We start from the raw sequence: 25,382 nt of genomic DNA on the forward strand, positions 1-25,382 counted from the left end.
GCTGTGTTGTTGTTGCTTTATCAAGGGAGGGGGAGACCAGGGGTGTCAGTTAATGGGGGAGATGAGAGGGTGATTTGGTGGATGTGGGGAGAACTTTGAATTAAGAACTCACTGTTGCATGTTTCCAGAGTTTTAACTGTTATCATTTAAAGGTTATTACACTCACCTTTGAAATAATATTGAAATTCACATATTCTGCATTTTAAATTTTATACTAGTTTTTTTAAGAGCAAATCATGTCAGTTGAAATAAAGATCCAAACATTTAAGAGAGAAGGAAAAGAAAAGATCAAAATAGCAAGTCAGAGGAAAACTTAATTAATTGCAACTAGTCACTGTTTTTACAAAATAAAAATCCATTTAAACAAAGAGAAAACTTAAGAATGAGTCAGGGATGGGTCATAAAATGAAGGATTTTTGCTTAAAAATGCTTAAGTAAATATTCCAGATAAAATCTTAATGATATCAACAGATGGAAGATGGGAGAACCGAGCCCTGTGCAAGTAAATTAGCAACTGGAACAAAACTAACAAGCAGAATAGCTCAGAGAGAGGAGCCGAGGGTTCTGACCAGTCACACACTCCAGTGAGAAGCCAAGGAAATAACATGAGGCTCATTTTTCTCTTCCTGTGGTTGGGATTGACAGATCTCAAAGAGAAAATTTCAGGCTCTCTGCCTCACAAAATGGCCTGTGCATTATTCCTAAGGGGGTCTGGAATTCTTCTGTTTTTTAAAACCAGTTAAAAATTTGACTTTATAGGCGCTCACACTAAACCATTACAGTAATAAAACATATTGAGGTTAGCGTCATGGAAAATGGTCATGAAAATGATGGGATGTCCTTCTGTCTTAAGTCTGTCTTAGCGGGCTCAGGTACTACGTGATACACCGTCACATACACTGTGCTTGTACTTGTGATCAGGCTCCCCAAGTACATGCATATGCATATATGACCAACCCTGGTATTTAAATATTTATTCTTCAGTCATGCTTTAGGTTTTCTGAGGGAGGAGTTTGAGTATATCCAAGACAATCACGGGGGTGTTATATTGATACAAATGAATTCGGAGGAGGGAAACCAGGTATCATCCACTAGTACATTTTCTTCTGAAATTTTGTCTAGTATCACGCCTAGCATATTTTCTCTCCAGAGATACAAAATTTTTCAAAGTACATGGCACATGTCCTCATCAGGAACTGAAATTTATAAACCGGTGTATTGTGAATGCATTCCAAACTAAAAATTTCAAACAGTCAAGTTTAAAAACAGAAAAGTCTTTCAAAGATCATACGTTCTTTTCTGTTGGAACAGAAAATTATGACTTAGTAAATCATTTATGAATATCTTCATGTTTAATTTTAAGAGTACTTAGCTTAGGATGTCATTCTAAAAATAGAGTAAGTCAACTTCTTTCATACCTCAAAAGTTAACTCAGCTTTGGAAACAGGATGGTAGGACATATAAAACCATAATAACCATATAACACACCCAAATGTATTTGCACCTTTATGGCACACAGGTTTAAGATGAACTCAGGCCAGCTATAGTGCATGAACTTAGCCTATTACTCATGTTACCTCTAGAATAAATGTGATTTTCAGACAGGAGACTGGGGAGAACCTTCCATTACCTTGCGACCTCCAAACGAAGCCACAGCCTCAACTCCAGTGCAGTACTGGCAACACCACCCGGAAAAGCTCATCTTCCAGTCATGTGATTACAAAGCTTTTGTAAGTTCCTCAGAACTGAGTACTTGGGTACCAGCAGGAATAGAGGGTACATTTCTAGCTTGTTTGCTTTTATATTCAAATATCCCCAGACATCCATCACTGAAATTCCTAAAATGTTTTCCCCTTCTCTTTTTTTTCTTAAAGAAACTTTCTTCAAAGGCTACTTGGAAATTCCAAACAAATGGAAATTTATAACTCTTTTAATTTTGTAAGCTTAAGGTCTGTTTTGCCTTCTTCATATATAGTTGTGTATTTTAAATTAAATGTGATAAATTTCTGTCTTAAAATGGAAATGACTGTAAATAGAGCACATATAGGCATTTCCACATAACTCACCAGTTATCTCAAAACATTGGGTCTACAGCTTTATGTAAATACCAGATTCTTTTCATTGTCATCATTTGGATTATATTACTAGGCTTTTTTTTTTTTTTTAGATAGGAGAGGAAATCAAGCTTAGCTGAGATTGTGAGTGATATGAACAGGTAAATGTTCAAAAGATACCATCAGTTTGGGGGCAGATGGTTGTCATGACTATAGCAGGGAAAGTGGCTGAACCCTCAGCAGAACATTGAAACCATCTTTCTTCAAAATAAATGTTTTAATTAGGACAAAGTTTCCTGATATCTTAAAAGATGAGGATTTCATATTTTCAAAAATAAGATAATGAAAAACATCGAAAAGAAGATAAGGGTTTCACCACAATCATCGTCATTCATTTATGAAGATGTAAAGGTCCTTTTTATCTCACAGCAGTTTAGTCTTTTCATTTTGTGCTCTCTGCACCTCTTTAACTGCTTGTGTCTTGAAGCACTGGACTTATTTCAGTTGTAATCTCCCCCAAAACTGTAAGACTGCAGTTCCTCCTTCTTCCTCCAAGACCCAAATACCAGATCCCTGAGCCTTTCTGAGCATGCCTTCTTGGAAGCCTTTGACTGAACCCTCTGCTATTGTGCCTGTGCACAAACTCTTCAAGTCCGGGATCTCCTGGGTCTAAAAGACTGATTCCCAGCCCAGTTTTTGCAGAGTGCCAGGGTCTCCTCAGTCACGTCCAGAAAACAGTCATTTTAATACACTCTTAAAAAGACATATTGAGCTGTTGTCTTTTCTCTCTTTTTTTGAAGGAAAGTAGAGAAAAATGACAGATGTAAAGAACCCTAATGAAGTTTCAAAACGTGTGTGTGCATGCTAAGTAACATCTGACTCTTTGTGACTCTGTGGACTATAGCTCGCCAGGCTTCTCTGTCCATGACATTCTCCCAGAAAGAATGCTGGAGTGGGTTGCCATGCCCTCCTCCAGGGAGTCTTCCTGAACCAGAGATGGAACCTGAGTCTCTTGTCTCCTGCACTGGCAGGGAGGTTCTTTACCACTAGTGCCACCTGGGAAGCCCCTTTCAAAAGGTTGAAGGAGAGTCAATTGATAGGAAGGCAAAATAGACATTTTGCTAAAAACTCTTTGCCCCCAGCCAGAGCTTGGAGTGTGTGTGACCATCTGTACTAAGGCAGCATTGGAGCCTATCACCTAACAGCAAAGTGACTGGTGATTCCTGGCAGGAGATACTACCATCCTTCTCCCACCCTGTTCAGCCCCTCCAGTGTCAGTTTGCACCAAGGAACTCAGCTCCCTGGGCTGTGGAACAACTGAGAATGGCGTTCTCTCTCCCCGCATACTTCCAGCCCATTCTCAGGTGGATCAACCACCAGGCACGGAACTGAGAATGAAAAAGGTCCCAAACTTTTTCTCTGCCTAAGAGCAGCCTAACATTAATTACCTATGCAGCCAACTAAGTCCAAATGGGGTGTATGTTGCTTCGCTTCTCAGCTGTCTCATACAACCCTGTAATTACATAGATAGTGATGTGATTTATTTTTGCAGACATTGCTGCCTCAAAAAAAAAGGGAAAACATTTTTAGATGGCCCCATTTTGCAGTTAAATATGATCTGAAAGATGGCATCTTTAGAAACTACTGCAGTTTTATTATAAAGAGCAATTTACAGCTTTCAGAACTGTGGTTAATTCTGCTGCATTCTCTGTATACATGCATTTATTTGTTAGAATTAGTTACTGTTAGTTTTTAAAAGTTATGCAGCAGCCTACAACCAGGAAAGCTGGCCAGTAGTACTTCTACAATCTGCTTTTTAATTGCTACTCATATTTATGTTCTGTTTTTCATAAATCATTTATTTATTTATTTATTTTGTATTTCAGTATTTAGGTTCTATGCTGATAAAAGAGCTCAGGGGGACAGAATCAACCCAAGATGCTTGTGCAAAAATGCGGGTAAGTTTGCCAAACAACTTTATTTCTTGCCACTGAAATACTAAATACTGGGTATGGATACAAATTGCTGCTTCTCAAATTCCTATTTTCTTCATCTGTTGGTCTGCTGAATCACACTGGTGTTATATAAAAAGGTGTTTGGGTTTTGTTCATGTTTATGCCACTGTGGTTCGATTTGATGTCTATTGGATGCAGTTACTCTGATTTTTAAAGATTTAAAGTAATTTTATATACACTGATCATCTCCAGATTACAAGAAAAATGACCTTTAGTTTACTACAAAAAAAATATTTTAAGCACCCACTTGGCAGTCTGAGAATACTTACTGAAAAGACTGCCAACTAACTAAAAATTAACAAATGCAGGAATATTGAAAGCATATTATTTAAAGCTAATATGCCTTAGGAGCTTACTAATTATTCATTTTTTTAAAATAAGAAAACCATAAAACTCCAAATTGAATCATGTAAGGATACAATCTTGACAGAAATGGCAATTCCAAATGTCTGTGATTGGTGGCTGCTGGGTTCCAAGGACCCTGTATTAGTCAAACCGATTCTCACTGAGAGACTGCAGATCCAGTGGGCTTTTTCTTTCGTGTGTCCCTTATTCTTCCTCCATAGCAGATGTGTAGAAGCCATGATGATATCTGACTGATGATACAAAGTAAGAATATCGGACTTAATCCACATAGCAACTAACCAGTCAAGTTTAAGATCATTAGCAAGTGAAACCCTAACTTCTTATTTTATACAAGCAGCTTCGGTGGGAAATACTTAAAAGCATGTAATTTAACAGTCGTTGCTCATGGAACACTAAACATGTATGAATCTTCATGACATTGATGCCTCTGTATGTAATGGCTGATTTGATATTTTGATGAATTCAGTAGCAGAAAGACTGAAACAGTTGTCTTTCTATTTGATGTAGGTATAGTATACTTAAATTGTCAGGACCAAGGAATCTTTATTCCAGGTACTGTGTTTAGATTAAAAAAAAAAAAATCCCTGATATGTGCAGGAGCTCCAAGTTGCAGTTCTGTTGGTGCTTACTTGCCTTAGGAGTCACTGTTTTGTCATAATAACTGGTAAATTTACTGAGTAGTTACAATGTGCCAATCTTCTGTGCTGAATACCTTGAGTGTTTGCTCATCTAATCTTTACCACAAAGCTATGAGATTAATACTGTTGTTAATCCCCATTTTGTAGATGAAGAAACTGATTAAATAACTTTCCCAAGATCAGACAGTGAATAACTTGCCAATCTGGGACTGGGTCTGGCTGACTCCAGAGCCCAAGCTTTTAACTACTACATTCCCCTGCTTTTCCTGGGCTTCATTTTCTTAGAAAATAAGAACATTGGACTAGATCCCATTAGGGTTCTTCCTGGTTTTATAATTCTGGAAAACTTGTATTCTAATTATCTGTCAAAGAACAATAAGAAAATGGGAAAGGTTTTCAATCATCAAGCCTCAATAATTTTAGAGCCATTCATGAACATGTCGAGGAAATTAATTTGGCATCTCTGATTTAATACTATTAACTCAGTTATCTGAATCCAGCTACTGCAATGCAGTAATGAGCATAAGTAGCACATAGAGCACATAGCGCCATCTAAAATACACCAGATCTGTGATTTAAATTTCAGTCAATTTCTTGAAATTAAGTGGATCTGAAATTCCATTTGGACAGCAATAGCAAAACCATTTCAACAGTCTCAGTGGAGAATTATTTAGTTAAATACTTGTCTGTTGCTTAAAATGAAAAAGCCATCTATTTAGAAGCCATTCTTCTGTTCTTTAGGGTGTTTTTCCAGTTTGCTGCCCTTGGTGTTTATTTTGAATAGTTTACATGAAAATAAGAACTTCATTGCTACTTGGGATATCAAAAAACCCTTATTTCCCATCTTGATTAAATAAATATCAGTCTTTGACAGAGTAGCTCAAGTTGCACTCACTGGGTTCATCAGAGCCTTTAAACACCAGAAGTGCAAATTTGATCTGCTATCTGGGACTATTGATTTGTGAACTAGAGCTCTCACTGACTAAAAATGCTGTGGATCTCAGTTTGCAGTTAATGCTCTGTTTGAACCTCCAGTTACTGTTCTCTCTGTTTTCAATATGGTGACATTTCAGCCAAAAGTCCCAGTAGAATCAGATCTCCCTAGGGGAAGTATATTAGGGCAGGGGTCCTCAATCTCCGGCATCTAATGCCTGGTGATCTGAGGTGGAGCTGATGTAATAATAATAGAAATAAAGTGCCTTGGGCTTCCCAGGTGGCACTGGTGATAAAGAATCTGCCTGTCAAGGCAGGAGACATAAGAGGACATGGATTCAATCCCTGGGTTGGGAAGATCCCCTAGAGGAGGGCATGGCAACCCACTCCAGGATTCTTGCCTGAAGAATCCTATGGACTGAGGAGCCTGGTGGGCTACAGCCCATGCGGTCACGAAGAGTCAGACACGACTGAGCTACTGAGCATGTGCACACACAGTACCTCTCACATGAGCCAGTTAAACATTTATTGCCTTGAGTTTTAAAATATCTGAAAATGGATCATTTATGTTGATAAATAGTTTTAGAGTAGTTTTAGGAACCCTTAAAGAGTCTATAAGATTCAGTCAATTCAATCGCTCAGTCATGTCTGACTCTTTGCGACCCCATGAATCGCAGCACACCAGGCCTCCCTGTCCATCACCAACTCCCAGAATCTACCCAAACCCATGTGCATCAAGTCGGTGATGCCATCCAGCCATCTCATCCTCTGTCGTCCCCTTCTCCTGCCCCCAATCCCTCCCAGCATCAGGGTCTTTTCCAGTGAGTCAACTCTTCACATGAGGTGGCCAAAGTATTGCAGTTTCAGCCTCAGCATCAGTCCTTCCAATAAACATCCAGGACTGATCTCCTTTAGGCTGGACTGGTTGGATCTCCTTGCAGTCCAAGGGACTCTCAAGAGTCTTCTCCAACACCACACTTCAAAAGCATCAATTCTTCGGTGCTCAGCCTTCTTCACAGTCCAACTCTCACATTCATACATGACCACAGGAAAAACCATAGCCTTGACTAGACGGACCTTTGTTGGCAAAGTAATATCTCTGCTTTTCAGTATGCTATCTAGGTTGGTCATAACTTTCCTTCCAAGGACTAAGCATCTTTTAATTTCATGGCTGCAGTCACCATCTGCAGTGATTTTGGAGCCCCCAAAAATAAAGTCTGACACTGTTTCCACTGTTTCCCCATCTATTTCCCACGAAGTGATGGGACCAGATGCCATGATCTTCATTTTCTGAATGTTGAGCTTTAAGCCAACTTTTTCACTCTCCTCTTTCACTTTCATCAAGAGGCTTTTGAGTTCCTCTTCACTTTCTGCCATAAGGGTGGTGTCATCTGCATATCTGAGGTTATTGATATTTCTCCCAGCAATCTTGATTCCAGCTCGTGCTTCTTCCAGCCCAGCGTTTCTCATGATGTACTCTGCATAAAAGTTAAATAAGCAGGGTGACGATATACAGCCTTGATGTACTCCTTTTCCTATTTGGAACCAGTCTGTTGTTCCATGTCCAGTTCTAAGTGTTGCTTCCTGACCTGCATATACATTTCTCAAGAGGCAGGTCAGGTGGTCTGGTATTCCCATCTCTTTCAGAATTTTCCACAGTTTATTGTGATCCACACAGTCAAAGGCTTTGGCATAGTCAGTAAAGCAGAAATAGATGTTTTTCTGGAACTCTCTTGCTTTTTTGATGATCCAGCGGTACCAAGTAAATTAAACCATTTAGGTACAGACATATGTAGTAATTTGGGGTACATTCCAGTGTGCTAACATAAAAATTTTAGGAGATTTTTTTAAATTTCATACTTATCAACTGTAAATTTTTTTTTCCATAACACTTGCTTCAGCACATTCACTTTGCCCCAGCAGAAACCAAGCACAGTTTTCCCTTCTCAGAAGTGTTTGTTTGATAGTCACAATTGGTTAATTTCTAAGTTTATCTAAGCTTGTTTATTCATCTCTAAGATCCCCTCAGTCCTGAAATAAAGCTAATTCTACATTGCTCTCCTAGTGTTCTATTATACACCTATTATTTCAATTAAAAATATAGTATAGTTAACTGGTGGTGGTAAAGAACCCGCCTGCCAGTGCAGGAGACAGAAGAGACACGGGTTCAATCCTTGGATTGGGAAGATTCCCCGGAAGAGAGCACAGCAACTCACTCCAGTATTCTTATCTGGAGAATCCCATTGTCAGAGGAGCCTGACAGCTCATAGAGTCAGACACAGCTGAAGCAACTCAACACACACACACACAGACACACACATTTATCAGGTTTCCCACAGCCCCCATCCCAGATCTAAACCCTAAATAATTCTCATCTTAAAATTACCTTTTAAATTGTGTTTATTGGGAAAGAATCAATAGAAACTTGCAGGAAACCCTGATCATTTTTAAAGTAAAATTGCCTTTTTAAAAAATAAAAGCCTACAAAACTATCTTAGGAAGAATGATTTCTATGAATTATTTTGCACTTCAGTGGTACAACTTGGCTGCTTATTTCCTTTCCCATGACAGCTTTACAGACATGTCTATTTAAAATTAAAATTTTAAGACCTATCTTAGTAATACGTGAGAAGCTGTAACTGATCTCTGAACACATTCATTTGGTGCTGCCTTTCTGTTCCTGGTTGGGTTTTCCGGCTAAATGTATGCTCAGAGACAGAGTCTTCATTCTGAAAGGACTCCTGAGAGGAATCCTGGCTCCGTGGTCCTGAATATGTGCTCCCCTAACATGTTACACAGAGAGCAGGGAACCTTGCCTCTGCCACACCTCACATCACACTCCGTAACATCTGGCTGCCCCTGCCCCACGCCCATAGAAGGCAGGAACCACGTATACTGTATCCCCAAGGCCTGCTGTGTAATAGCTGACTTAGGAGATGGTCGTGATGATTCCATAAAAGAATGCCTGTGAAGGGTCTAGTTCAGTAAAATCTTAAAACACGTAGACCTCTTCCTCCAAATGTTTGAGAAATAAATAAATTGATGGTTAGATTTGCTCTGGAATGTTTCATTTGTTTTTCCCCACCTCTGATGCCAGTGCCCCAGCCTTTGTCCCAGTTTTCTGTGTGTTAATACACAGTATGAAAGAGAGTATTCAAACACCTAGGAACCCTGCACGCTTCTGTCCAGTTTTTTTTTAATGTATTTATTCCCTGGAGAATCCCAGGGCCGGGGGAGCCTGGTTGGCTGCCGTCTATGGGGTCGCACAGAGTCGGACATGACTGAAGCGACTTAGCAGCAGCATTTTATTATCTGGCTGTACTGGGCCTTAGTTGTAATGTAGGGGAACTAGTTCCTTGACCAGGGATTGAACGCAGGCCTCCTGCACTGGGAGCATGGAGTCTTAGCCACTGGACCACCAGGGAAATTTCTTCTGTCCAATTTTTAAAGGTCATTGCCAAAAGGGAGGAAAAAAAAACAAAAGGGCACTGTGGATGTTATATGTAATTTTCATTTTATGTTTAGGGGAGGTAATTTGTTTCTGAACTGATTGGGAGTTGCCTTTTTTAAATGATGTGTCCATAGACTGAACTTTATAAAGCAATAGATTGTTTTGGCCTTTCAGTTCTCTTTGGTATGAGTAGCTGCCACTTCAAAGATTCTAAGTACAGAGTTTGGTAAAATGAGGGATTTGTTCTGACCACATGAGGTTCCACTATTCCATTTTCCTCCCTAGGCTTACTCATACCCTATTTCCCAACCCTGAATTTTGTCCCAGGGTATATGTTTCAGTAATATATAGCACTCTCACTTCCCTAATTAAATATGCCATTAGGAACACATCTGCTCCTGTAAGAGGTAGGCCGTTATATTCAATTTAGTACTCTGAAATCTGACTTTCTCTAATCCCATATTTGAGGGTTAGAATTGTTCATCGGTGTATGTGTTCAAGGAAATTTCCCTAAAAAAAAAGAAAAGGAAATATCTGTTTTCAACTACAATAAGGTAGAAACCAGCCTTTCTGATGTAAGAATGGAAATATTTTAAAATTATTTTTAAGTGAGCAATAAGCAAATCTTCCAGTGTGTTTAGATTTTGGAACCTCTGTTTCCCAAAGGGCTTAGTTTCACAATCCATTCAGGCTTCTTGTTGAGTCTGTACCCTTTAATTTATATGATTTCTAAACGTTCAATCTGGAAGCAATTCTAAAGTTGAATTTTCAAATATATGGATTCCCAAATAATTGTCTGTGCCTTGGTTGAAGTGTGAAGACCATCTTTTTTCCTATGCTTGCAAGGAAAGAAATGAACTGGAAAGCTTGAAAAAGGTAGACTTTCGAATCAGATGAAAATGTTAAATTAAGAGTCCTCTTTCCTTAGGAGATACTCAAAGAGAAGTCGTGTGTGTGTGTGTGTGTGTGTGTGTGTGTGTGTATATATATATATGTAATTTTATTTATTTATCGCCTGTGCTGGGTCCTCATTGCTGCAGTTTCTCCACCTGTGGTGTGTGGAGGCTAGTCTCCAGGTGTGGTGTGAGAGCGCCTCATTCTGGTGGCTTCTCTTGTTGTGGGCCTTGTTTAGGGCCCTGGGTCTTCAGAAGTTGTGGCTTCCAGGCTCCAGAGCACGGGCTCAGCAGTTGTGGCACGTGGTCTTCGTTGCTCCATGGCATGTGGGGTCTTCCTGGAAACAGGGGTCAAACCCATGTCCCCTGCTTTGGCAGGGGTTTCTTTACCACTGAGCCACCAGGGAAGTCCCAGAAGTCATGTTTAGTCCTTCTGCCCTCATAAAAATCCCTTCTGTGAGGAATTATTTTCAGAAATACCTTCAGGGACTACATCTCAGAAAACAGGCTGGGGGAAAAAAAAACCTATAAACAGCTGCTTTTTAAAAAGTTTCTGTTGCCCAGGTTTCAGGGGAGAATCAAATTTTGTCCTTCTGTCTCTCAGAAGTCCTGCACAAAGCAGGTATATGGTGTGTGTTGTCGGTGTGTGTGTATTAAAATAGCAATACACACACACAAACAGCCGCACTTCTAACCCTGTTGCCAAGCTTTCCTGGGTACTTCTTGCTTTGTGAGTCTTGTCCTTTCTTAGGGGCCTATCCCAGTGGAAGACTAAACCACCCAACCACCTTATCCCAGATCATCTTCATACCCCAGATCTCTTTATTTTTCATTTTTGGTTTTATTGCTCTTGTTACTGGATTTTCTCCCCTGTAACACCCTCATTGCTCCACATTGCTAAATTTTGTGCGCCTCTTGTGTCTTTAATTTCCACTTGTCTGAAGCTCTTTCTAAACATGGTGAGTCAGTTGTCTTTGATCCAGACATGTTGCTCTGCTGAATTTTCATTGTTGCAGCCATTTCACTGCCGTCCTAGCATGTCGGCCCAGAGATTATTCAGTTGTGCTCACGGATTCCAATTTTACTTCTGCCCTCCTTTGCTAGTGGGATGCTTCTGCCCTCCTTTGCTATTGGAAAGCTAGCCATCCTCAGAGTAACAATGACAGCCCAAATTATTGATGCTAGGCATGTGTCATCTCACAGCAGCTCCACAAAGTAGATGCTATATTAACATCCCCATTTTACAAATGAAGTAACTGAGACAAAGAGAGGTTAAAATACCTATCCACATAGTTTGAAAGGGGTGGAGGGAAGACTGGACTCCAAACATACCCTCCAGTGTTCTTACTATAGTGAGTAGAGGAGGCCCTGGAAGAAGGAGCTCATCATTGGGTCCCTACATAAATTCAAGATAACCCCCCCACCAACACACACACACTCACTCTGAAGCTGTACTTAAAAGTGATAGGTTGAAAAAGTCCCTGTGTTTTTGCACATGTTTACAATTGGCTTTTCTCACTTAAAAAATCTTAAATTTTTAAAACTTACATTTGCTTCTTACAAAAGCAATATACATTCATTATTAGTCAACTTTCAAATAGAGATACAGAAAAGAGAAATAAGAACAACTGTAGTTAAAAAAAAAAAAATGTAGTTTTATCATCCCGCAGTGGTAAACACCTGTTAACACCTTGTTTGTATGTAATCCTCCAGACTGATTATACATTCGTAAGCATCACTTTTCTACAAAAAAATGGAAATATTATCAGCCTACTGTTTTAATGTTTTAAAATATATTTTGAAACATTTTTATTCCAATAACTGTTCATCCCCAATATTATTTGTGCCCGTTGAAAAATACTCCAATCCATAACTGAACTAAACTTATTTAACCATTTCCCCCAGTTGATCATTAGTTTATTTCCATTTTTTTTCCAGTTATAACCAATTATGGATAACATCCATAAACCTAAGTCTATTGCAACGGGTCTGATTATGTCTTTAGAATAAGCCACTAAATGTAGAATGAGTAGGTCAAAGAGTATACCCATTTTGAAACTCTTGATAAGTATTGCCAAACTGCCTTACAAAAAAATTGTTCCAATTTATACTCCGAGAAGCAGTCTCCAAATATGTACTGATGTTTGCTTGTCACATCTCTCAGGATGTGTTGGATGTGTTCCCAGTTGAGGGTGCGTTGGTGGCACTATGGTAAAGAGCCTGCCTGCCGATGCAGGAGACTCAAGAGACACAGACACGGGTTCAATCCCTGGGTCGGGAAGATCCCCTGGAGGAGGGCATGGCAACCCACTCCAGTATTCTTGCCTGGAGAATCCCATGGACCGAGGAGCCTGGTGGGCTACAGTCCATAACGTCTTAAAGAGTCAGACACTACTGAAGCTACTTAGCACACACACATATGGGGAATTTCTATGAGAAAACACATCTCCACCATGACCCCTGGGCCTATCAGCTCTATCTGGTCAACGTCTATTCTAGATATAACTCTGGAATCTGTCTTTAGGACCCGAACCCTTTATTTTATGTGCATAATGTTTTATTATACTTTCACAGTCCCTGAGGAACCATGGCCAAATTAAATAATACTTGTTAATTGTTCTGAAGACCAAGATCTGCAGCTAAGTGCTAACTAAGGATTTTTGGAAATCACTTGTCAAGTGGAAATAGCGTGTTTTGATAAATTAACATCTCTCTGAATTAATGTAAGTTGCAGCACAACTTTGTATTCATGGCAGCAGAGAACAGTTCTGACAGTGACTTTCAATCAAATTGATCAACTGTATTTTTAGAGCAGGAATTCTCAGTGTGGTCCCCAAACTGGCAGCATTAGCAGCATCTGGAAACTTGTTAGAAATGCAGACTCTTGGGCCCTACCACTGACTTACTGTCTCAGTCTGTTAGAGCCACTATAACAAAAACTGGGAGGAATTTATTTCTCATAGTTCTGGAAGCTGAGAAGTCCAAGATCAAGGCCCTGGCAGGTTTGGTGTCTGGCAAAGGAACTTTTCCTGATTCATAGACAGCCAGCTTTTCACCCTGCCCCCTTGACAGGAGAGGCAAGGGAGCTCTCAGGTCTCTTTTATAAACACAATAATTCCATTCCTGGGGGCTTCCCAGGTGGCTCAGTGGTAAAGAAACTGCCTGCCAAGGCAGGAGATGCAAGAGACACATGTTCAGTTCCTGGGTCGGGAAGATCTCCTGGAGGAGGGCATGGCAACCCGCTCCAGTGTTCTTGCCTGGAGAATCCCATGGACAGAGGAGTTGGGCAGGCTACAATCACAAAGAGTTGGCCACAGCCGAGCACACACACGTGCACAGAGTCCCTTTCCTGAGGGCTCCACACTCATGAGCTTGCAATCCTATAAAGGCCCCACCTCCTAATACCACGAATTGGGCATTAGGATTCAGTGAATGAATTTGGGGGTAGGGAGTACAAACACTTGGCCTACAGCACTTCCTGAACCAGAAACTCTAGGGGTGGCATCTAACAGTCTGTTATTTACCAAGCACTCCATGGGATTCAGATGCTCTCAAGTTTGAGAACCACTGCGTTGGTCCATGGACAACCAGTAAGGCTGCCGTGTAGACAGACTGTCCTGGTAGAACACTGTGCCACGGTGCCTGGAAACCAGCCAGGGCTGGAGGAACAGAGATCGAGGGCATTGCATTGTGCCCTGCAAACTCAGCCAGGCCGTGTTCTTTACTCTTGACAGTACACACAATAGCCAAATCTTAGGCAAGAGGACTGGTTTAAATGGCTGCTGCTTGCTGCACTGTCTGTTCTGGTCACGTGGCCTTACTTAGGCTCTATATTCGCTGAGCCTTTGGGTCAGAGTCCTTGTGACCAGAAAAGCCCCGTGAGGTCATCTATACCTTCATTTCCCGGCCAAGTGAGACTTACCCCGAAGTCATTAGGAACAGATGAGAGTGACACTATGATTAAAGAGCAGAGGGGGAAACTTCTCAGCTTTGCCTCTAATGATTCTTCTGCCCTCTCAAAGAGGCTTTCCTTCTTATCTTGGTGCTGGCAGTTGGAGCCAGTTTCCTGTTGCCAAGGCCTAACCCTCTCCTTGAAGCTGAACTATCACGAGATCTGTGAAGTGTTTGCCACCCCAGAGGAGTCTGTCTCGGTGCATCTCTCATCACATCCGTGGTTCTCCTCCCAAGTTCTTCGGAGCATCTGGGTTCTCTGCAAAGTGTTCTGAGCTCTCCACGTGTTGAGAGGCTGGGACTGCAATTCTTCTCTGTAAAGCTGGCTTCCTACTCATTGCTGTACTACATTAATTCATTTGCTCATTCCTTTAACAGTCATAGATTTCAGCAGCTTTTAGATTGATTCCTGTAAAATTGCTGGCATTTAGCCATTTTGACCTTTAAAAAAAAAAATGGCACCTTCATAAGTTTCGTCTGAGACCATGTGCTAGTCATTGTAGGACAAATTTGGAAAGGTGGGGGCGGGCCTCACAAGGAAACAGACAGCCCCACCCCCACCGCGAAGGAAGGAAAGGGGAGGAAAGCAGCCCCTTCAGCCAGGAGGCCAGAAACTGACCAGAGAGGGACTCCAAAACTGAGCTTTTCCCAGAAAGTAACCTTGAAACTGAGCTTCGAAGGATAAGAGTTCATTTCAGATGGCTAATTTGCAGTCTGCTTTTTCTCTCATAACAATCCCTGCAACTTAGCTGGTTTTGCCAAATACAAAAATCACCACAATATTGCTTGTTTGGTGTGGTTTTTTAATTGTTTGAGAGTCACTTGGGGCTCCCAAACATAAAAGTTTGATCCTGTTTTAATTTACTTGCTGAAACTAAATATAATAATTAAGCGTTGAAATAAGGGAAGTGTTATATGGCAAAAGTAATAGTTATGACTCAGCACTGGCTATCTCACTAGAAAGCATTCTCAGGGTAGCTGTGTGTAGGTTAATATATGCTATGAGTTGGATGGCAGTAGACATCGAGAAATCTGTGCCAGCCTGTGCTTAAAACACCCCCTGGCAGTGATCCGGTTTTGTAAGAATGAGGGGTCAGTGATATCCTCCCTGTGGGCTCTTCACTCTGTACTGACTATGGGGCACAATTGATTCCTATTAGGAGCATAAATGTCACTCTGGACCCAAACCTAACATTGCAGCTCACAACTGAAGTGCTTCTAGCTCAGCTCTAAACTTCTTTGCTCTCATTTACCCATGAAAGTCCTGCTTTGAGATCCATGCGTGCTCAGTCATTTCAGTTGTGTCCAACTCTTTGCAACCCCATGGACTGTAGCCTGCCAGCCTCCTCTGTCCATGGGATTCTCAGGCAAGAATACTGGAGTGTGTTGCCGTTTCCTTCTCCAGAGGATCTTTCCGACCCAGGGATCGAACCCAGGTCTCCTATGCCTCCTGCATTGGCAAGCACTTACCACTACTGCCACCTGGGAAGCTCTGCTCTGAGATCCAAGGGCCCCTGTATTGCAAAAAAATATGTTCTCACACTGTTGATTCTGCATTAGAAAATAAGAAACTATTTTGGGGGTGTAAGGCTAGAAAAGCTCAATGGCAATTTCTGACTTGATACAAATATTCCAAGCAGTTCATAATTTGTACTTTAAAAGGAAATGAAAAGTGTTTGAAAAAAATTAAAGATGGTTGTTACTACTTTCCTTGGTGAATCCAAAAATCCCTCTTTAAAAAAAAATGCTGTAAGAGTGTTCAGTTACTTTTTCTATTACAAACAGTATTACAGGGGCCTGCCCCCAGATAGGAAATTATGATCCCTGTTCTGTGTGATGCTTAAAAACAATATAAACCCAAGTGCTAAAGAAAGGACTGGCTTTGAATTGATTCAGTACTTGCATTTTATTATAGGTTTCAGAAAGGTAACATCTGTATATAACTAAATACTGTTTCTCTTGGAATAATAAAAGGATGATAATCTTAATTGGGGAAATTGTGAAGAAAATACAATGAAATATCACTATATTCTTTCAGCTTTCAGTGGGAGAGCAGGATGCTGCAAAAGTGAAGTTAATTTGGGGCATTACCCATGAGCATACAGCTGATTAGGTAGGCAGAGGTCCTCGTTACAACTTAGTCTCCCCTGTGAAGCTGAGGGGTTTCCCTAGTGGTTCAGAGGGTAAAGAATCTACCTGTAATGCACGAGACCCAGGTTTGATCCCTGAGTCGGGAAAATCCTCTGAGGAAGGGACTGGCAACCCACTCCAGCATTCTTGCCTGGAGAATCCTATGGACAGAGGAGCCTGGCGGACCCCCAGAGGAGTCCATGGGGTTGCAGAGTTGGACATGACCAAGCGACTAAAACACACACATACACATGAAGCTGGTGGGGATTTAAGACTCTGAGAAACCTTAGAAATTCCACCTAGAGTGTGGCATAGTAAAAAAGGCAACTGGAAACAAAAGGGAACCACAAAAGAAAGTTTGCCCTGAGCATTTTACTGAGGAAATGGGCCTGAAAAAGAGAAGTCTATTTATACAAATAAATAAGGCTTCAATTTTTAATATACACCTGTGGGAGTATTCACCATCCAGAAACACAGCAAAGCATGCAGCTAGGTCATAGAAACCAAGTTGCCTGAGACCAAGTGCTTTGTAATTCGAGCAGTCCAGACTAGGTGCCTTCGACCCTGGACGGCGGGATGAGGGGGGGTGGGGGGGAGATGGTTACAACACTGAAAGAGAAGCTGGGGAGGAAGGGACTTTGGCTTCTTGGGGTCGGGCTGAGGCTCCAGGCTCACCTTTTCTTTTTGTAATTGTATTCATTTTTGGCTGTGCTGAGTCTTCACTGCTGTGTGAGCTTAGTGGCTTCTCTTGTTGCAGAGCACGATAAGACATGTGGACTTCAGGAGTTGCCGCTCCCGGGTTCTAGAGCACAGGTTCATTGTGGCCACGGGCTTAGTTGCTCCATGGCAGGTGGGATCTACCCAGATCAGGGATTGAACCCATGTCTCCTGCATTGGCAGGCAGATTCTTTACCACTGAGCCACCGGGGAAGCCCTGAGCTCACATTTTGATATCTGAAAAGCCTTCATAAAATGAAGCGCTTATTGGATTTCTTGCCTCCCTGATTAGCCAGTGAAGACTCAGTATATTTACCTTCTTTCTCTGTACTTTCATCTTTCATTAAAATCATGTGTGAATAGACCTCTTTAAAGCTCTGTAAAGTACACCATCAGAAAATCCTCTAGAAAGAGATTGGATCTGTATCTCTTGTACAGAATAGAAATGCCTTTAAAAAAAAAAAAAAGAAAAAAAAGAAATGCCTTAAAGGAGGTGATTACTCTGAAGACCTCCCACAGCCCCTCCCTGGCCGGATCCATCATCGTCTTGTCTAGACTCAGTGGGAAGAGAAGTACAGTTTGGGCCACAACATGCAGCCACCCCACCACCAGCCCTCCTAGGCCTGTGTGTAACCTGCAGCACTGGAACCCCATTGTGGCCTCCAGTTAGGAAAGCAAGGATTCTTGATTCATTGCACCGTTGAGGTTTTCTGTGTCTGCTGCCACCATTCTCCGGAAGCCCCTTTTGGTAAAATCAGCAACAGATTTTTCTGTTTTCCCAAGCTGGGGCTTTCAGCCAGGAAACCCAATAAAAGTAGCAACCACGCCTGTGTGTGCCTGCCACTGTGCTGGGCACAGATTTGTAGGCCTTTTTAGTCCTCTTGACATCGGGCACTGCTCCCACCCTCTAAGGAATCTTCTCTTGACTTCATGATCCTGCTGTCAGGCTTCTTCCAACTTTGTTTCAGGTTCCTTCATTGACTCTACTTTCTTCCCCATTTCTTCATTATTAACCATCCCCTGCAGGGTGATTCTTAGCCCTCCTCTAGTTCACTCTGAGCCACTTTGTCTGCTCCTATTTCCTCGGTCACCCCCTCTCTGTTTGGATTTCCAGATCTAATTCTTATTTCCAGTTTCCTGCTGGACATCTCTGCCAGATTATCAAGGTGATAATCAGATTCAGAAAGGTTTCTTGCAAAAGCGCAGTCCGCTCTAGTGGTCCTTATCTCAGCTAATGGCCTCTTAGTCCTCAGCATCCTACTGCTCACCATGTGGACCAGTCAGAAGATCCTCTTGATTCTTCCTCATCAGAATGGCAGCTTCCCTTCCATTCTCCAGAGCATCTACCTCAACTTGGGGGCTTAGGACTCTGGTTTGAATTTATACCTTCCTGCCTCCCCACGTTCAGCCTCTAGCTGTTCAGTCCATACAACCCACTGTAGCTATCTTTCTGCAACACAGACCTGATCAAGTCACGCCCTACTTGAAAGCATCCAATGGATCCTAGGTTGGCAGAGTAAGTTACAACCATCCAAACCTACTATACCATCCTAATCTCCCACCAGTTATCCAAACCCACCATATTATTTCTCATTTCCAGATGTGTGCATTTTTATGTTGATTCTGCTGCTAAAACGGCCTCTTTAGTCTTCTTCTGCCACCTGGAGAATCCTATCCATCCCTGAATAGCCAGGTCAGTCACCTGGCTCAGGAGGCAGCTGGTTGAATGGATGAAGACTTGCCCACTCCCTCACCAGAGTGAGGCTCTTCCTGCTCAGCACTCTGGAAGGACTCTGTTCACATCTCTGTCACATTTGTCAACATTTGTGTTGTAGCTGCTCTCAATCCAGGAATGGTGATATGTCTCTCCCTGTCCACGGCAGATGTTGTTCCCAACCCTCCTTACTGCAGAGCCCAGACGCAGCTCAGAAACCATCTCAACATAGCACTAGACAGCCGCCTTCAGCAGACTGAAGTCTGCACACGATCTGAGGTCTCTGTGACATCCCCCAAAGTAGACTGCATTTCTCCAGCTTGTGGGCCACTTAATATCCACTCAGTTGCAGAATGAATAACAGATGGCTTTTCTTTTTTCTTTGGGATGGGGTTTCTTAACACTACATAACATGTTGGTATTTTAACCTTATGTTAGGGGAACGTGTGTGTGTTAGTTTCTCAGTTGTGTCCGACTCTCTGCGACCCTATGGACTGTAGCCCACCAGGCTTCTCTGTCCCTGAAAGTCTCCAGGCAAGAATACTGGAGTGGGTTGCCATTTCCTTCTCCATATGTTGGGTGTATGTTAATACTATTTCATGTCACAGATATCTGTCCACGAGAGTGTATTCACAAGAGATGGACAAGGTGATTTGTTGGAACCCATTGTTACTCTTTGCAAAGAATTCTTCACACGTATGCACACATTCAATGCACCATACATTCCATCCCTTCACACACACATTCAGTCCACCAAAGTGCTGCCTGTTCCTGCCACAGCCTCTCTCTTTACAGAATTCAGCCCATGGTTTCACCTTCCAGTCAGCATGCTGCATGTTATTTCTTCTAGCCTTCAATTTATCTTGTACGTCTCTAAGAGCTGGTTGGATAAAGTATTCAAAAATAAAAGCATCTAACCTTACATTCCAATTTCATATCTCTTTTTGGCAATCACAAAAGAAAACTGGTGAGTCTGGGTAATTTTAAAACTAGTTAAAAAGCACTTCACAGGCACTGCTTTTTTTCTGTACTGTATGAAACACTTAATATTACATAGTAATACTCTCAGTAATCAATTTTCTTTATCTCTGATGCAGATATAGTAGCTCTCAAAAAGGTGTGTCAAAACAACCAGGAAAATGCGAAACACCTTTTCCATGGCTCAAGTGAAAGATGAAATGTAATTATCATTACGAAGTTCAATGAGTTGTATTCAGACTATTGGATCTTCTTTCATTCTGGTCACATTTCAGAGTTTATAAATGAAAAACGGGTAATATAAATGAAGAAATCAAGAAAGTTCATATTTTCCCTCAATTCCCTTAATGTACATAAGACAGCTGGTCCTGTAATGCTCAAAGCAGAAGGCTCGTGCGTGTCAGTCATAATAAGACTGTGCAATGCAGTAAACAGAACAATGAGAAAACAGTAAAAACAAAGGAGAGACAGGGTCTGGAAAAGCCTGCAGCAGTTTCTGTAAAATAACAGTTGTACTGCATCAACATGTATCTATAGAGCCTGTTCTCTTTACTGTCTAATGAGTCTGTGTTGTTGGTGAATTACTGAAATTGTTTCCTCTCACCTTTTTACTTATTTTCTCTCCTATTATGTTCTCACCTGTCTTGTCTGGAAAATCCATCAGGCTAACTGTCAGGTAAGTTCTTCTTGATGTTTAATGTGATTATTAGGAGTGTCCACAGCAGGAAATGAAGTAAACAGACAGCGGGTGACCTGTGATGAATGATAAAACTAACCAGAAAAGGCAAATGCTAAATTACAGAGAAACTTTTTGAAGATTCAGCCATTGTGGACATCTAGTGTAAGAACTTTAGCCTAAGGGATTAACCTCACCTCTAAATGATGAAGTAGGTTACCTGGACTGTCCGATTTTACCATGGCTCAAAATACAACCTCCTCCCAGAGGGATTGAGCATCATGGAGTGGTATTATATCTTATGTGGCCACAAGCAATTCTGCTGCAAATATGCTACCAGCTTTTACAGGTTTGGTCAGGTGCAAGAAAAATTCACAATTATGTATTCTAAATCCCGATTTTAAGTATGTATTCAGACATGCCTTGTACCTTGAAGAAAGAGACTGGGAAGAAACAGGGAGAGGTGGCATGTATTTTGTTCATGCTAAACTCACCCTCGGATTTCCATCTGACATGGCTTAACTCTCTTCAAAAGAATGTCGCTTGAAATTGAAGTAGGGGACGGAGCTGTTTGTTTCTCCTCTTGGTGTCACAAAAAGGCAGTATTCCTTCACCCACATGAAGCAGCAGAAAAGCTTTATTTAGACCCTCAAGTGCAAGACAGATACTTTAGAAACCTAAACCAGAGCTAAGCCCAAGAGAAGAGAGACATACATTTAAATTAGAGTATGTGTGGTGTGTGTGTGTGGTGGTGTTGTTTTTAACTTGAGCTTATTTTTATCTTTCAAGAGAAAAAATTATGTGCTACAGTTGCCATGCAACACAAACTGCTCTAACAGCTTTCTAATTTTAATTTCAGAAGTCTACAGAGCAAATGAAGAAGGTCCCTACTATCATCCTTTCCGTCTCGTATAAAGGAGTCAAATTTATTGATGCAACAAATAAGGTGGGTACCATACCTCTACAGTCTGGAGTAAATGATCTAAAATCCTTTGCTTCCCATCATACTTAACATCCCCATTTTATTTAATTTTTCTTAATGTTTTGGCCACATCATGTGGCATGTGGGATCTGAGTTCCCCAAGCAGGGATCAAACCTGAGTTTAAGTCTTAACCACTGGCGTCTTAATCACTGGACCACCAGGGAAGTCCCATCATCCCCCATTTTAATCACTCCCCAACCCCCACCTCCATGCTCCCTAAACACAGCTGTAGACACACTGTGTAGACACACACACACACACACACACAGGGGCACCTTGCATTTGGAGGCCTGATCCAGGATTTCTACACATATTTTGCATTCACCTTTCCAAGGTACCTTCCCTCAGAGACTGTGCTGTTCAGGATCTGACAATATCCCTTTGGGTCCAGGGAACGTTAAAACAGGAAAAATCATGTCTAGAGTGAAAACGCATCAGTGTTCATTCCTCCGTCAGAGGAAGTGTCACTAGGCAACAGGCTAGAGTGTTTGTTTTTCCGTTTCTCCAGAGATAGGCCTGTCCTTTATTTTGATGTATGTAATGAATACCTGACACAGGGAACACACGCTCTGGCTTTTACATCGTATAATTGCATTTCATTCTCAACTATTGAGATGGAAGAGAGGGTTTCAACTGCATTGTTTTCTTAAGAGGCACCATCCGAAAAGCTCAGGCCATGCTGTGACCATGCTATGACCTTGCACTCACTGGGAGAACGGTTCATGGGCTCCAAGGTCAAGTGCAGACAAACGGGTTACATTTTACTTCAAAAGTGTCCTTTCTTGGCAAAGATGACGGAGTGCAGGTGCTAAACTAGAAAATGCGGGTGTGACCACTCTCACCCTCCAGAAACTCAAACCTGACTGGCTCTTCCTCCCAAACCCCCACATGTCCCTGCATTTTAGTCTTCCATCCTTCCAACCAATAAAGTATAGAAATTGGGGAAATGAGGTGATCCCCATTGGTGAACACTGTTTTCTGGACTGCCTACCCAGTCCTCCCAGTTGGACCCACTCCATTCTGGGGAAAGGAAGCAGAAGTCATGAATCAGATGAATTTAAATGATGGAAATTTATGACCAGGGCACCTGGATTTAGATTCAGGGAAACATCCTGTAGCCAATGACTCTTGACTGTAATAAGCCTGACTATGTGAATCCCCAGATTCAATGGCTTTCACCCACTGAAAGCCTTCCCAGTTTGTTTTCTGTAATGAAGAAGACTGCTGTGTCAGTGGTCAGATAAGCCCAAGCTCCCCAAGTCTACTGAGGAGAACAACCTCCCAGTTTTAGAAGCAGTCCTGAAACCCAGGCAGAAGGCTGATAATGCAGCCTACTCAAGCTAGCCAATGATGTCCAGAGCACACTCAGAGTCAGATGCCTTAGGTGGATGATGGCTTCAACCTGGCAATATGTCATTGATAGTTACCATTCAGTTCAGTTCAGTCGCTCAGTTGTGTCAAATTCCTTGCAACCCCAAAACCCGAGCACGCCAGGCCTCCCTGTCCATCACCAGCTCCTGGAGTCCACCCAAACCCATGTCCATTGAGTCGGCGTTGCCATCCAACCATCTCATCCTCTGTCGTCCCCTTCTTCTCCTGCCCTCAATCTTTCCCAGCATCAGGATCTTTTCCAATGAGTCAGCTCAGTTACCATTCAGTTCAGTTCAGTCGCTCAGTCGTGTCTGACTCTTTGCGACCTCATGAATTGCAGCACGCCAGGCCTCCCTGTCCATCACCAACTCCCAGAGTTCACTCAGACTCACGTCCATTGAGTCAGTGATGCCATCCAGCCATCTCATCCTCTGTCGTCCCCTTCTCCTCCTGCCCCCAATCCCTCCCAGCATCAGAGTCTTTTCCAATGAGTCAACTCTTCGCATGAGGTGGCCAAAGTACTGGAGTTTCAGCTTCAGCATCATTCCCTCCAAAGAAATCCCAGGGCTGATCTCCTTCAGAATGGATTGGTTGGATCTCCTTGCAGTCCAAGGGACTCTCAAGAGTCTTCTCCAACACCACAGTTCACAAGCATCAATTCTTCGGTGCTCAGCCTTCTTCACAGTCCAACTCTCACATCCATACATGACCACAGGAAAAACCATAGCCTTGACTAAACGAACCTTTGATGGCAAAGTAATGTCTCTGCTTTTGAATATGCTGTCTAGGTTGGTCATAACTTTCCTTCCAAGGAGTAAGCGTCTTTTAATTTCATGGCTGCAGTCACCATCTGCAGTGATTTTGGAGCCCAAAAAAATAAAGTCTGACACTGTTTCCACTGTTTGCCCATCTGTTTCCCATGAAGTGATGGGACTGGATGCCATGATCTTTGTTTTCTGAATGTTGAGCTTTAAGCCAACTTTTGCACTCTCCACTTTCACTTTCATCAAGAGGCTTTTGAGTTCCTCTTCACTTTCTGCCATAAGGGTGGTGTCATCTGCATATCTGAGGTTATTGATATTTCTTCCGGCAATCTTGATTCCAGCTTGTGTTTCTTCCAGTCCAGAGTTTCTCATGATGTACTCTGCATATAAGTTAAATAAGCAGGGTGATAATATACAGCCTTGACGTACTCCTTTTCCTATTTGGAACCAGTCTGTTGTTCCATGTCCAGTTCTAACTGTTGCTTCCTTACCTGCATACAGATTTCTCAAGAGGCAGGTCAGGTGGTCTGGTATTCCCATCTCTTTCAGTATTTCCCACAGTTTATTGTGATCCACACAGTCAAAGGCTTTGGCATAGTCAATAAAGCAGAAATAGATGTTTTTCTGGAACTCGCTTGCTTTTTTCATGATCCAGCGGATATTGGCAATTTGATCTCTGGTTCCTCGGCCTTTTCTAAAACCAGCTTGAACATCAGGAAGTTCACAGTTCACGTATTGCTGAAGCCTGGCTTGGAGAATTTTGAGCATTACTTTATTAGCGTGTGAGATGAGTGCAATTGTGCGGTAGTTTGAGCATTCTTTGGCATTGCCTTTCTTTGGGATTGGAATGAAAACTGACCTTTTCCAGTCCTGTGGCCACTGCTGAGTTTTCCAAATTTGTTGGCATATTGAGTGCAGCACTTTCACAGCATCATCTTTTAGGATTTGAAATAGCTCAACTGGAATTCATCACCTCCACTAGCTTTGTTCGTAGTGATGCTTTCTAAGGCCCACTTGACTTCACATTCCAGGATGTCTGGCTCTAGGTGAGTGATCACACCATCGTGATTATCTGGGTGGTGAAGATTTTTTTTGTATAGTTACCATTATCAGATTACAATTGTGGGGAGCCTGATCAGAAAAATCCCAATTGATTTGCTTTTTCATTTCTTAGAAGCAATTTTAGTCTCTTCCTTTAGCCCTAGGTTATAGTCAATTGGTCTTTAAAGTTTCAAAACTTTATGGAATTCTTAAGATACCATTGTTTTCACTGTATCTAAACTTCAAGAAAGTCTTTGGCATTTTTTTAACCTGGAGCAGTTGCCTCTACCCCATTTGCACTTGAAAATCATGAATGGCAGTATATTTTCAGCATATGAGTTTAACAATCTCTTAGATTAACAATGTTATTAGCAGGCTTGGATTCTGACATTTTCTAAACAAGTTGTATTTGCCCTGAGAAGTTTCCAGAGTCTTAAGACTGTCGTCCCATGAAGCTGGTGGCATGACTGAGTGCATCTATGATAATAGCATCCTCTCTAATGCTCTCTCCACCATCAGAGGAAGGAGGGAGCACTGTTGGCTCTGTGGCCTTTACCTTACGGACACATTAGTGGCCATAGATCTTGATCCTAGATTTTGAGAAGATGCTTCTGCTTTAGTCACCCATACTTAGATGAGTTACTCATAGATCTCTCCCCACTAAGGACTACCTGGACATCTAAGCACTGAAAGATATGCCAAAGATA

The 25,382-nt window shown here is 41.8% G+C and overlaps 1 protein-coding gene across 16 annotated transcripts in view; it reads left to right on the forward strand.

The window, feature by feature from the left end:
* The window catches only part of ANKS1B (ankyrin repeat and sterile alpha motif domain containing 1B), a 1,161,043-nt gene that overhangs the window by 1,092,056 nt on the left and 43,605 nt on the right, over window positions 1-25,382 (forward strand). For all 16 annotated transcript variants that reach the window (XM_055576264.1, XM_055576282.1, XM_055576254.1 and 13 more), the window contains 4 exons: window positions 1,602-1,730; window positions 3,941-4,012; window positions 20,505-20,516; window positions 21,376-21,462. In XM_055576264.1, coding sequence (XP_055432239.1) covers window positions 1,602-1,730; window positions 3,941-4,012; window positions 20,505-20,516; window positions 21,376-21,462 — 300 coding nt within the window. The remainder of the gene's footprint in view (window positions 1-1,601; window positions 1,731-3,940; window positions 4,013-20,504; window positions 20,517-21,375; window positions 21,463-25,382) is intronic.

The sequence above is a fragment of the Bubalus kerabau genome, chromosome 1, assembly GCF_029407905.1.
Source record: "Bubalus kerabau isolate K-KA32 ecotype Philippines breed swamp buffalo chromosome 1, PCC_UOA_SB_1v2, whole genome shotgun sequence".
Lineage (NCBI taxonomy): Eukaryota > Metazoa > Chordata > Mammalia > Artiodactyla > Bovidae > Bubalus > Bubalus kerabau.